This window comes from Scyliorhinus torazame, chromosome 8 (assembly GCF_047496885.1).
Source record: "Scyliorhinus torazame isolate Kashiwa2021f chromosome 8, sScyTor2.1, whole genome shotgun sequence".
In the NCBI taxonomy this organism is placed as follows: Eukaryota; Metazoa; Chordata; class Chondrichthyes; order Carcharhiniformes; family Scyliorhinidae; genus Scyliorhinus; species Scyliorhinus torazame.
In genome coordinates, this window is record NC_092714.1 from 261780098 (window position 1) to 261793682 (window position 13585).

At 50.8% G+C, this 13585-nt stretch overlaps 1 protein-coding gene across 1 annotated transcript in view; it reads left to right on the plus strand.

Annotated features, from left to right (window-relative positions):
- LOC140428584 (deoxynucleoside triphosphate triphosphohydrolase SAMHD1-like) overlaps positions 1-13585 on the plus strand; it is a 119404-nt gene that overhangs the window by 87569 nt on the left and 18250 nt on the right. Inside the window, exon 15 of the mRNA XM_072515222.1 lies at positions 6191-6328. Within this exon, the coding sequence (XP_072371323.1) occupies positions 6191-6328 (138 nt within the window). The remainder of the gene's footprint in view (positions 1-6190; positions 6329-13585) is intronic.

The window sequence follows — 13585 nt, forward strand, 5'->3', positions numbered from 1 at the left end:
GGCCGTGCCACCTGTGCATGTGCGGGGAACTTCTTACGCGCACCGGCCCCTCACCAAGATGGTGCCGGTGTTCTGGGGCCGCATGCGGAAGGAGGTAGGCCCGGGGGGGGAGTGGCCGGCCCGCCGACTGGCGGGCCCCGATCGCGGGCCAGACCCCATTGGAGGCCCCCCCCGGTGAAGGAGTCAATCTCTTCCCCCCCCTCCCCCACAGGCCGCCCCCCCAGCATTCCCGCAGAATTCCCGCCGGCAGCGACCAGGGGTGGACGGCGCCGGCGGGAACCTGTCGTGTCGTAGCGGCTACTCGGCCCATCCGGGCTGGAGAATTGCCGCTCGCGCCGATTCCGCACCTTTGGGCCGGCGCGATGCCCGTCTGATTGGCCCCGTGTCTGGCGCCAGTCGGCGGACATCGCGCCGTTGGGGGAGAATTTCGCCCCTGGTTTTGCTTATTTAGGTTGTTTCTTTGAACTACGGAATGAAGGGGAAAAATCCCATTGACGAGGCCTGGTTCTATCGCAAGGACTCCCCCAACCAGGCAGTCCAAATCGAGAAAGGCCAGGTAAATTCAACATCTAAAGCAACACAATCCTATTTTTGTAACTTTAAAGTACCAAATTCTTTTTTTCCAATTAAGGGGCATTTAGCGTGGCCAGTCCACCTACTCTACACATCTTTGGTTGGTTGGGGTGAGACCCACACAAACACTTGGAGAATGTTCAAACTCCACACGGACAGTGACCCGGGGCTGGGATCGAACCTGGGACCTCGGCGGCGTGAGAGAGCAGTGCTCACCACTGCACCACCATGCCACCCATAAAAATATATAACTACTTTCAGGAATAAATCCTGTTTTAATTTTTCCAATTAAGGGGCAATTCAGCGTGGCCAATCCACCCAGCCTGCATATCTTTGTGCTGTGGGGGCGAAACCCACGGAGGCGCAGGGAGAATGTGCAAACTCCACACGGACAGTGACCCGGGGCTGGGATCGAACCTGGGACCTCGGCGGCGTGAGGCAGCAGTTCTAACCCACAGCGCCACCACGCACCCCTCACGCAATCCTATTTTTAAAGTAGCTTTAAAATCTTTCTGCCATCAGGGGAGTGGCTGACTCCTCGTGCTCCTAGGGAGTGGCCATTTTGAGGATGTTCCTCTTCTTGATTTTCTCCTCACCAGCCTCTGCTTCTTCCGGTGTTATGTGGCTTCTCAAATCAGAAAGTTAACAAATTGTTAATTTAATAAGGACGCGGCCAACCAAGTAATATAAAGAACATAGATTTATTCACAATACGATATGTACACAACCCGGAAAACCACCGGGTTCCAATCTGGTCAGTGCCTCACTGGCCGACCTTCAACGCAATGGTTTTTAAAAAGTATTTTATTAAAACTTTTAGCATTTTAACATTTTATAAAGGAAAACAAGACAAAAATATTACACCCCTAAATACAATAAAACCCTGCACCAACACCCCCCCCTTAACAATGGATGGTAACTAGCTCACCGAAATGCAAAATAAATAAACCTCATCTCTTATGGAACCCTCATCTGCCCCCCTTAGGGCAAATTTCATCTTCTCAAGATGTAAAAACTCAATTAGATTCCCGTAGCCAGGCCGAGGCACAAGGTGGAGAAGTTGACCTCCACCCCAACAGAACTCACCTGCGAGCAATCAATGAGGCGTAGGCTAAAACACCTGCCCCTGCTCCCGTCTGCAATTCTGGCAGCTCCGACACCCCGAATGTGGTCCCCATGGCACCCGGCTACAAATCCACATGCAGGATCACCTACATGGTGCTGAAAAACAACCCCCAAAATGTCTCTAGCTTCGGGCAGGACCAGAACATGTGCACAGTTGGAACTGTTCACAAGTATCCTCTACCCCTTCAAACAGCCGGCTCATCCTTGACTTTGTCAAATGCGCCCTGTACACCACCTTCAACTGATCAACCCCAGTCTCACGCACGAGGTTGAGGCATTCATGCTCCGCAGCACCTCACATCACTGTCCCTCCTCCAGTGCCATCTCCAACTCCTCCTCCTACTTGGCCTTAACCTCCTCCATAGACACCTTATCCTTCTCCAAAATCCTCCCATAAATCGCTGAGATGACCCCACCTCCAACCTTCTGCAATGGTTACTAGAGATCCCCCGCCCCTAGTGGGGAGCTCATTCTGCGAGGATCATAGGGAAGATAATCATTCCCACCCTGTAGGTCCCGGACAGGATATTACTTTCCTCCCCCCCCACCCCCCCAAAGTCTGTTTGAGGAATCTCACGAGGGGGCAACCTCCACGTGCGAATGTAATCAAAATGCCGTCTCATCAGTTGCCCCCGGACTCAGACTTATTAAGAGAGCCAACAAACTCCTTCATTGAAGTTACGAACGAACAGCACGTTGTCAGGAGAGGTCGACGGTGAACTGCAAATCTTGGTTATGGTGATGTCCGGGAGATTCAATCTCAGCCTGGTGTCCATTGGGCCAGAAGTCTGTTTCTTCAGCCCCTGTTTAACCATCTGCACGGCCCTCTCTGCTAAGCGATTCAATGCTGGATGGTGTAGGGCAGTGCGGATGTGGAGAACCCCGTTTATCTTCACAAAAGCAGCAAACTCTTCGCTCATGAAAGAGGCCCCATTATCCGTTAGGAGCACCTCAGGGATTTCATTGGTGGAAAAAGAAGTGTGCAGTTGCACAACAGTCGCCCTGGAGGTAATCGTTGCCATCCTGTGGACTTCTTGCCACTTGGAGTGGGCACCCACCTGGACGGGAAAATCCAACCTTGGGATGGACCTGCAAAATTGGTGTGTATGCGAGCCAAAAGGTGCCCCGGCCACTCCCAAGGGTGTAGGGATGCCACCGCGGGAAGCTTCTAGTGCTCTTGACATATTGAGCACTGTTGGGCCAACGTCTCGAGATCTGTGTCCAAACCGGCCACCAGACATACCATCTCGCCAGCATTTTCATTTTGGACACTCTGGGGTGCCCGTTGTGAAGGTCGTTCAACACGACTGCCTGGCCCTTCGCCAGAACAACGACCCACATGCCCCACAGGAGGATACCGTCTTCCACTGTTAACTCCGAGAACTTGGAAGAGAAAGTCCCCTGGTAGCTGATGCTGGCAACCGTATAGCACCAGACCCCGCACTTTGGGAAGTAGGGGTTTGATTTGTGTCCAGTCATGAATACACGATGCAGTGACGGGCAAGGAGTCCATAAAATTTAGGACAGCGACCCCTTCGTCCGCCGTAGGGGGGGTTTGTGAATTTGGCCTGCAAAGGGTGAGGCTTCAACGCATCAGCATGCACAGTCTGGGTCCCTGGGTGGTGCTCGAAAGAGTATCCGTAAGCAGCCAATAACAAGTCCCATCGCTGAATCCTTGCGGACACAATTGGTGGGATTGCATTGTCTTCACGGAAGAGGCCCATCAGTGGATGACAATAAATAAATGGTGCCAAAGACGTACTGATGAAACCACTTTACACCAAATATGACCACCAGAGCTTCTTTTTCAATTTGGGCATATTTTCTCTCAGCCACAGGCCAGCGTCTGGGAGGCAAAGGAGATCGGACGTTCACGGCCACCATTCATTCGATGAGACAGGACTGCCCCAATTTCATACGGCAATGCATTGCACGTAACGTACAATGGTTTTGAGGGTTGAAATGCGCCAAAACCTCCAAAGAAAACTAACATCATATCACTTTCTTAAAGACCTCAACTTGGGCCTTGTTCCATTCCCAAGGCTGGTGCTTCTCAAGGAGCAAGTGAAGAGTGGCCAGGACTGTTGCCAAATTAGGAATGGATCAGCCATAGCAATTGACCAGTCCAAGACAAGAGCGAAGCTCTGTGACATCTCAAGGGGTGGGGGCTATCTTGATGGCTCGCATTTTCTCAGCGACCAGGTGCAGGCCGTCTTGGTCTACCCAATACCCCAAACAGACAAGTTATTTTGTGTGAAACACACTCTTCAGGCGCTTCAAAGTTCTGTAAATGCCCCTGGTCTGTGGTCCCTGTGACTAGCCGTTGTCTAAATAAACAGCAGTGTGCGGCAATATGTGCAGGATGTTTTCCATGACGTGCTGGAAGATTGCGCACACTGAGGATACTCCAAACGGAAGCTGGGTGTACTCTGAGAGTCCCTTGTGTATATTGATCGTGACGCACTTACATGATGATTTATCAGGATTTCCAGCTGTAAATAACTGGTGCTCATATCCAATTTCGCAAATGTGCAGCCACCGGCCAATGTAGCACATAGATCTTCGATGTGCGATAAAGGGCAATGGTCTAACCTTGAAGTCACGTTCACCATCAGTTCATAGTCTCTGCAGAAGCGGACTGTCTTATCCGGCTTCATTACGGGGACCACAGGCACCACCCAACTGGCGAAGCGCACAGGTGCAATGATTCCCAAACTCTCCAAGCGACGAAGTTCGGTCTCTACTTTCTCCACTAAAGAGTATGGAACTGGCTGGGCGCGATTCTAGTCCACCTGGATTTTCGCCACGGCTCCTTTAGTGGTACCCGAGCCAGGCTGGAAAACCTCGGGGAACTTATTCAGTACCACACACAGACCGCCAGGACCCACTTGGAGGATATGTTGCCAATCCAACTACAGCTGGTGTAGCCAATCGCGGCCTAACAGGCTGGGGCTGTGTCCTTGCACAACAATGAGGGGAAGGTGAACTGATTGGCGCCCATAAACTACTTGAATAAGGATGGACCCCACAATATTCAGACCCTTGTATAAGTGGCCAAATGAGTGCCTTGTCAGCCAAAGTCAAAGTGTGTCCATCCCTTTCTATCTGCGTCACCAGAGAAAAGGCAGCTCCCGTATCCAACTCCATTTGGAGCATATGGCCATTCATGTATATCAAGGCACAAATAGGGGCCACACGGGGCGCTGTCAAATAATTCAACTGCATCTCAGCCTCACCCATGGCCTCTTCTGGTCATCCAGATGCAAAGCCCGGCCCACGGCTGATGTTAGCCTCGACCAGAACGCCTGGAGCGCTGGCCTCCTGCTGCCTGCGAGTACGCCTAGACTGACAGCCACATGTCGCACAGGGGCCGGAATCACCTTCAGCCAAGTCCGGGGATGAACCAAATCTTGATGGCTGGCTCTTTGCCCAGAGGCTGGATTCGCTACAGCGGTCGGCCCTGGCCGTGGGGATACCATGTGAGGGTCGATGCCCCAAAACATTCACCTCCATTCCTTGTATCTGGTAGATGCCATGTTCTGCGCTTTCTCAGGACAATGAGATCTGCAGTGCCTGTTGAAAAGTCAGGGATTTTTCATCCAACCGTTTTTTATACGTTTCGACTTTATTTATACCACAGACCAAACGATCACGGAGCATATCGGATAAAGCAGTTCCATAATCTCAAAACTCAGCTATCTTCCGTCGCCGCAATACGAACTAGGTGGTGGACTGACCAGGGGACCTCTCTGCTGCATTAAACCAATATCTTTGGACAATCACAGGCGGGGTCAGGTTAAAGTGTTGTGCCACAAATGCCATGAGTTGGTCGAACGATTGTGAATCTGCCATCACCGGATACGGGAAACTCCGAATCACCTCGAACGTGTCCGCTCCGCAGGCCGTCAGCAATATGACCGTCTGGCGTTCGTTCTCCGTGATGTTGGCCCGGAAGAAGTAACGCATCCTTTCAGCATACTGGTTCCAGTATTCAACACCAGTGTCAAATGCATCTAACCGCCCAGAGGCATGGCGAAACAATTTCTTCCAACCTGGGTCCAGAAAATCGCGGAGGTGGCTTCAGCCGAGCCGGTTGCAACGTCGTCAGTGAACCAGTTTAGTCCTCGTCGCCAGTTTAATAAGGACACGGGGAGTCCAAATCGAGCAAAACAAAGAACGTAGATTTATTCACAATATATACACATAAATGATATATACACAGCCCGATAGATCTCTACCAGGTTCCAATCTGATTGGTGCCTTAGTGGCTGACCTTTTATACAGAGGTTAATAGAGAACCCCCTAACCTTGCGGGTGAACTCGTATTCTGCGAGGACCATGGAGAAGATAATCATTTCCCCCCCGTAGGTCCTGTGTGGGATATTACAGTTAATTCACTGTGATATTGTAGCTCACTCCACTGCACTAGAATGATTACCTTAGTCAGTTTGTTAATATGCGAGAATATCAACTATCTCTTTTATGAACTCAGGTGTCTCAGTTGCTGCCGGAGAGCTTTACAGAGCAGCTGATCCAAGTGTACTGCAAGAGGACTGATGAGCAGAGTGTGGAAGCAGCCAAGCTGAACTATGCTCAGTGGTGCATCAACAGGGTATTCACTACACCCGAGGTGAGGGTGGAGGACCACAATGCAATGTTGTATTTGTTCCATGTTCGTGTTGCATGTTTGTGTTGTTACTATTGAATCTCACTGTAGTAGTTACAAGAGGTTGGCCTGTAATGGATTTGTCCACTATTTGCTCACTACTATGCAATACTTCTGTTATTAATCTGATGAGAGCTGAGAGTCAGAGGGTTATGTGTTCGAGTCTCAGTCCAGATACTTAATGCTGATGCTAATGTGTCGGATGGCGTTAAACTGTGGCAGAAACAATTATGCCAATGAAGGAAGTTCACTCAACAACAACAGTTCACATTTATCCTGCAGCTTTAACATTGATTAACAGCCCAAGGTTCTTTTCAAGGAATATATGCAGAAAACAATACAAACCAAACCAAGGAATGCTCTCTTGTGATGGATGACCAAAAACTCTTGAGTGTTGTTTGAAGAAATGGGAGATGGTGAGGCAGGTGGGCTTGTACTTCAGATCAAAGGACTAAAGTCATAGTTGCCAATGATGGAAAGGGTTGGGGCGTGGGTAGAAAGAGGGATGCACAATGCATCGACAATTTTGTTATACATAGTCTGCAGAGGGAATCTTCTTCAACCGTCGCTCAGTTGTTCATAGAAGTTACAGTGCAGAAGGAGGCCATTCAGCCCATGGAGTCTGCACCGGCTCTTGGAAAGAGCACCCGACCCAAGGTCCACACATCCATCCTATCCCCACCCTATCCTCACTATAGCACTCAAATGCACCAAATTCAGCACTCCCTCAGTCACCAAACTCTCACTATAGCACTCAAATGCACCAAATTCAGTACTCAGTGCAAACAAAGTCTGCACTGTAGGGGATCACTTTTATACTGTGAATCTAGCCTCTGAAAACTGGCCTAATTCAATTAACTAATTAACAAGCTCCAGCTGCAAGTGCCTACAAGTAGAAGCTTTGTGTACAGCTGATTGAAAATTCACCTTCTTCTAAACCAAACAGCAACTTTTAAGTTAATTAACTAAATACAAGAAAGACTGGACTTTAGTTAAAAAATGAAGCCTTATACTCCCTCAGTCACCAAACTCTCACTGTAGCACTCAAATGCACCAAATTCAGCACTCAGTGCAAAACATCTTTGGATAATGGGGGTGAAACACATGCCGACATGGGGAGAATGTGCAAACTGCACACAGATAGTGACCCGGAGCCAGGACCCGGGTACTCAACACCGTAGGCAGCAGTGCTAACCACTGTGCCACTGCACCGCCCATAAATATGAATATAATGTACTCGTTTGAGATTCTGGCCTTGCCCTGCACATCTAAATATACATCATCCTTTGTCCCTTATTTGCTTTGATCACAATTATTCTGAAAAACAGGGAACAGGGTACATTTCTAACTCACATCACCAATATTTCCTCTCAGGGAAAACATCGGGGGCGATTCTCCGCGGAGCGGACTAAGTGCCCGCACCGTCGTGAACGCCATCGCGTTTCACGACGGCGCGAACAGGGCCCGGGCACAACCTATTCCGGCCCCCATAGGGGGCCTGCACGGCGTTGGAGCCATTCACGCCACTCCAGCGTCCTTATGCGCTGCCAAATGGCAATATGGCGCCACGCCAACCCGCGCATGCGCAGTTGGGGGCAGCCCAATCCTGCACAGTTGGGGGCAGCCCAATCCTGCACATGCGCAGTGGGCCGTGCCACCTGTGCATGTGCGGGGAACTTCTTACGCGCACCGGCCCCTCACCAAGATGGTGCCGGTGTTCTGGGGCCGCACGCGGAAGGAGGTAGGCCCGGGGGTGGAGTGGCCGGCCCGCTGACTGGCGGGCCCCGATCGCGGGCCAGACCCCATTGGAGGCCCCCCCCCCGGTGAAGGAGTCAATCTCTTCCCCCCCCCCCCCCCCACAGGCCGCCCCCCCAGCATTCCCGCAGAATTCCCGCCGGCAGCGACCAGGGGTGGACGGCGCCGGCGGGAACCTGTCGTGTCGTAGCGGCTGCTCGGCCCATCTGGGCCGGAGAATTGCCGCTCGCGCCGATTCCGCACCTTTGGGCCGGCGCGATGCTCGTCTGATTGGCGCCGTGTCTGGCGCCAGTCGGCGGACATCGCGCTGTTGGGGGAGAATTTCGCCCCTGGTTCTGCTTATTTAGGTTGTTTCTTTGAACTACGGAATGAAGGGGAAAAATCCCATTGACGAGGCCTGGTTCTATCGCAAGGACTCCCCCAACCAGGCAGTCCAAATCGAGAAAGGCCAGGTAAATTCAACATCTAAAGCAACACAATCCTATTTTTGTAACTTTAAAGTACCAAATTCTTTTTTTCCAATTAAGGGGCATTTAGCGTGGCCAGTCCACCTACTCTACACATCTTTGGTTGGTTGGGGTGAGACCCACACAAACACTTGGAGAATGTTCAAACTCCACACGGACAGTGACCCGGGGCTGGGATCGAACCTGGGACCTCGGCGGCGTGAGAGAGCAGTGCTCACCACTGCACCACCATGCCACCCATAAAAATATATAACTACTTTCAGGAATAAATCCTGTTTTAATTTTTCCAATTAAGGGGCAATTCAGCGTGGCCAATCCACCCAGCCTGCATATCTTTGTGCTGTGGGGGCGAAACCCACGGAGGCGCAGGGAGAATGTGCAAACTCCACACGGACAGTGACCCGGGGCTGGGATCGAACCTGGGACCTCGGCGGCGTGAGGCAGCAGTTCTAACCCACAGCGCCACCACGCACCCCTCACGCAATCCTATTTTTAAAGTAGCTTTAAAATCTTTCTGCCATCAGGGGAGTGGCTGACTCCTCGTGCTCCTAGGGAGTGGCCATTTTGAGGATGTTCCTCTTCTTGATTTTCTCCTCACCAGCCTCTGCTTCTTCCGGTGTTATGTGGCTTCTCAAATCAGAAAGTTAACAAATTGTTAATTTAATAAGGACGCGGCCAACCAAGTAATATAAAGAACATAGATTTATTCACAATACGATATGTACACAACCCGGAAAACCACCGGGTTCCAATCTGGTCAGTGCCTCACTGGCCGACCTTCAACGCAATGGTTTTTAAAAAGTATTTTATTAAAACTTTTAGCATTTTAACATTTTATAAAGGAAAACAAGACAAAAATATTACACCCCTAAATACAATAAAACCCTGCACCAACACCCCCCCCCTTAACAATGGATGGTAACTAGCTCACCGAAATGCAAAATAAATAAACCTCATCTCTTATGGAACCCTCATCTGCCCCCCTTAGGGCAAATTTCATCTTCTCAAGATGTAAAAACTCAATTAGATTCCCGTAGCCAGGCCGAGGCACAAGGTGGAGAAGTTGACCTCCACCCCAACAGAACTCACCTGCGAGCAATCAATGAGGCGTAGGCTAAAACACCTGCCCCTGCTCCCGTCTGCAATTCTGGCAGCTCCGACACCCCGAATGTGGTCCCCATGGCACCCGGCTACAAATCCACATGCAGGATCACCTACATGGTGCTGAAAAACAACCCCCAAAATGTCTCTAGCTTCGGGCAGGACCAGAACATGTGCACAGTTGGAACTGTTCACAAGTATCCTCTACCCCTTCAAACAGCCGGCTCATCCTTGACTTTGTCAAATGCGCCCTGTACACCACCTTCAACTGATCAACCCCAGTCTCACGCACGAGGTTGAGGCATTCATGCTCCGCAGCACCTCACATCACTGTCCCTCCTCCAGTGCCATCTCCAACTCCTCCTCCTACTTGGCCTTAACCTCCTCCATAGACACCTTATCCTTCTCCAAAATCCTGCCATAAATCGCTGAGATGACCCCACCTCCAACCTTCTGCAATGGTTACTAGAGATCCCCCGCCCCTAGTGGGGAGCTCATTCTGCGAGGATCATAGGGAAGATAATCATTCCCACCCTGTAGGTCCCGGACAGGATATTACTTTCCTCCCCCCCCCCCCCCCCCCCAAAGTCTGTTTGAGGAATCTCACGAGGGGGCAACCTCCACGTGCGAATGTAATCAAAATGCCGTCTCATCAGTTGCCCCCGGACTCAGACTTATTAAGAGAGCCAACAAACTCCTTCATTGAAGTTACGAACGAACAGCACGTTGTCAGGAGAGGTCGACGGTGAACTGCAAATCTTGGTTATGGTGATGTCCGGGAGATTCAATCTCAGCCTGGTGTCCATTGGGCCAGAAGTCTGTTTCTTCAGCCCCTGTTTAACCATCTGCACGGCCCTCTCTGCTAAGCGATTCAATGCTGGATGGTGTAGGGCAGTGCGGATGTGGAGAACCCCGTTTATCTTCACAAAAGCAGCAAACTCTTCGCTCATGAAAGAGGCCCCATTATCCGTTAGGAGCACCTCAGGGATTTCATTGGTGGAAAAAGAAGTGTGCAGTTGCACAACAGTCGCCCTGGAGGTAATCGTTGCCATCCTGTGGACTTCTTGCCACTTGGAGTGGGCACCCACCTGGACGGGAAAATCCAACCTTGGGATGGACCTGCAAAATTGGTGTGTATGCGAGCCAAAAGGTGCCCCGGCCACTCCCAAGGGTGTAGGGATGCCACCGCGGGAAGCTTCTAGTGCTCTTGACATATTGAGCACTGTTGGGCCAACGTCTCGAGATCTGTGTCCAAACCGGCCACCAGACATACCATCTCGCCAGCATTTTCATTTTGGACACTCTGGGGTGCCCGTTGTGAAGGTCGTTCAACACGACTGCCTGGCCCTTCGCCAGAACAACGACCCACATGCCCCACAGGAGGATACCGTCTTCCACTGTTAACTCCGAGAACTTGGAAGAGAAAGTCCCCTGGTAGCTGATGCTGGCAACCGTATAGCACCAGACCCCGCACTTTGGGAAGTAGGGGTTCGATTTGTGTCCAGTCATGAATACACGATGCAGTGACGGGCAAGGAGTCCATAAAATTTAGGACAGCGACCCCTTCGTCCGCCGTAGGGGGGGTTTGTGAATTTGGCCTGCAAAGGGTGAGGCTTCAACGCATCAGCATGCACAGTCTGGGTCCCTGGGTGGTGCTCGAAAGAGTATTCGTAAGCAGCCAATAACAAGTCCCATCGCTGAATCCTTGCGGACACAATTGGTGGGATTGCATTGTCTTCACGGAAGAGGCCCATCAGTGGATGACAATAAATAAATGGTGCCAAAGACGTACTGATGAAACCACTTTACACCAAATATGACCACCAGAGCTTCTTTTTCAATTTGGGCATATTTTCTCTCAGCCACAGGCCAGCGTCTGGGAGGCAAAGGAGATCGGACGTTCACGGCCACCATTCATTCGATGAGACAGGACTGCCCCAATTTCATACGGCAATGCATTGCACGTAACGTACAATGGTTTTGAGGGTTGAAATGCGCCAAAACCTCCAAAGAAAACTAACATCATATCACTTTCTTAAAGACCTCAACTTGGGCCTTGTTCCATTCCCAAGGCTGGTGCTTCTCAAGGAGCAAGTGAAGAGTGGCCAGGACTGTTGCCAAATTAGGAATGGATCAGCCATAGCAATTGACCAGTCCAAGACAAGAGCGAAGCTCTGTGACATCTCAAGGGGTGGGGGCTATCTTGATGGCTCGCATTTTCTCAGCGACCAGGTGCAGGCCGTCTTGGTCTACCCAATACCCCAAACAGACAAGTTATTTTGTGTGAAACACACTCTTCAGGCGCTTCAAAGTTCTGTAAATGCCCCTGGTCTGTGGTCCCTGTGACTAGCCGTTGTCTAAATAAACAGCAGTGTGCGGCAATATGTGCAGGATGTTTTCCATGACGTGCTGGAAGATTGCGCACACTGAGGATACTCCAAACGGAAGCTGGGTGTACTCTGAGAGTCCCTTGTGTATATTGATCGTGACGCACTTACATGATGATTTATCAGGATTTCCAGCTGTAAATAACTGGTGCTCATATCCAATTTCGCAAATGTGCAGCCACCGGCCAATGTAGCACATAGATCTTCGATGTGCGATAAAGGGCAATGGTCTAACCTTGAAGTCACGTTCACCATCAGTTCATAGTCTCTGCAGAAGCGGACTGTCTTATCCGGCTTCATTACGGGGACCACAGGCACCACCCAACTGGCGAAGCGCACAGGTGCAATGATTCCCAAACTCTCCAAGCGACGAAGTTCGGTCTCTACTTTCTCCACTAAAGAGTATGGAACTGGCTGGGCGCGATTCTAGTCCACCTGGATTTTCGCCACGGCTCCTTTAGTGGTACCCGAGCCAGGCTGGAAAACCTCGGGGAACTTATTCAGTACCACACACAGACCGCCAGGACCCACTTGGAGGATATGTTGCCAATCCAACTACAGCTGGTGTAGCCAATCGCGGCCTAACAGGCTGGGGCTGTGTCCTTGCACAACAATGAGGGGAAGGTGAACTGATTGGCGCCCATAAACTACTTGAATAAGGATGGACCCCACAATATTCAGACCCTTGTATAAGTGGCCAAATGAGTGCCTTGTCAGCCAAAGTCAAAGTGTGTCCATCCCTTTCTATCTGCGTCACCAGAGAAAAGGCAGCTCCCGTATCCAACTCCATTTGGAGCATATGGCCATTCATGTATATCAAGGCACAAATAGGGGCCACACGGGGCGCTGTCAAATAATTCAACTGCATCTCAGCCTCACCCATGGCCTCTTCTGGTCATCCAGATGCAAAGCCCGGCCCACGGCTGATGTTAGCCTCGACCAGAACGCCTGGAGCGCTGGCCTCCTGCTGCCTGCGAGTACGCCTAGACTGACAGCCACATGTCGCACAGGGGCCGGAATCACCTTCAGCCAAGTCCGGGGATGAACCAAATCTTGATGGCTGGCTCTTTGCCCAGAGGCTGGATTCGCTACAGCGGTCGGCCCTGGCCGTGGGGATACCATGTGAGGGTCGATGCCCCAAAACATTCACCTCCATTCCTTGTATCTGGTAGATGCCATGTTCTGCGCTTTCTCAGGACAATGAGATCTGCAGTGCCTGTTGAAAAGTCAGGGATTTTTCATCCAACCGTTTTTTATACGTTTCGACTTTATTTATACCACAGACCAAACGATCACGGAGCATATCGGATAAAGCAGTTCCATAATCTCAAAACTCAGCTATCTTCCGTCGCCGCAATACGAACTAGGTGGTGGACTGACCAGGGGACCTCTCTGCTGCATTAAACCAATATCTTTGGACAATCACAGGCGGGGTCAGGTTAAAGTGTTGTGCCACAAATGCCATGAGTTGGTCGAACGATTGTGAATCTGCCATCACCGGATACGGGAAA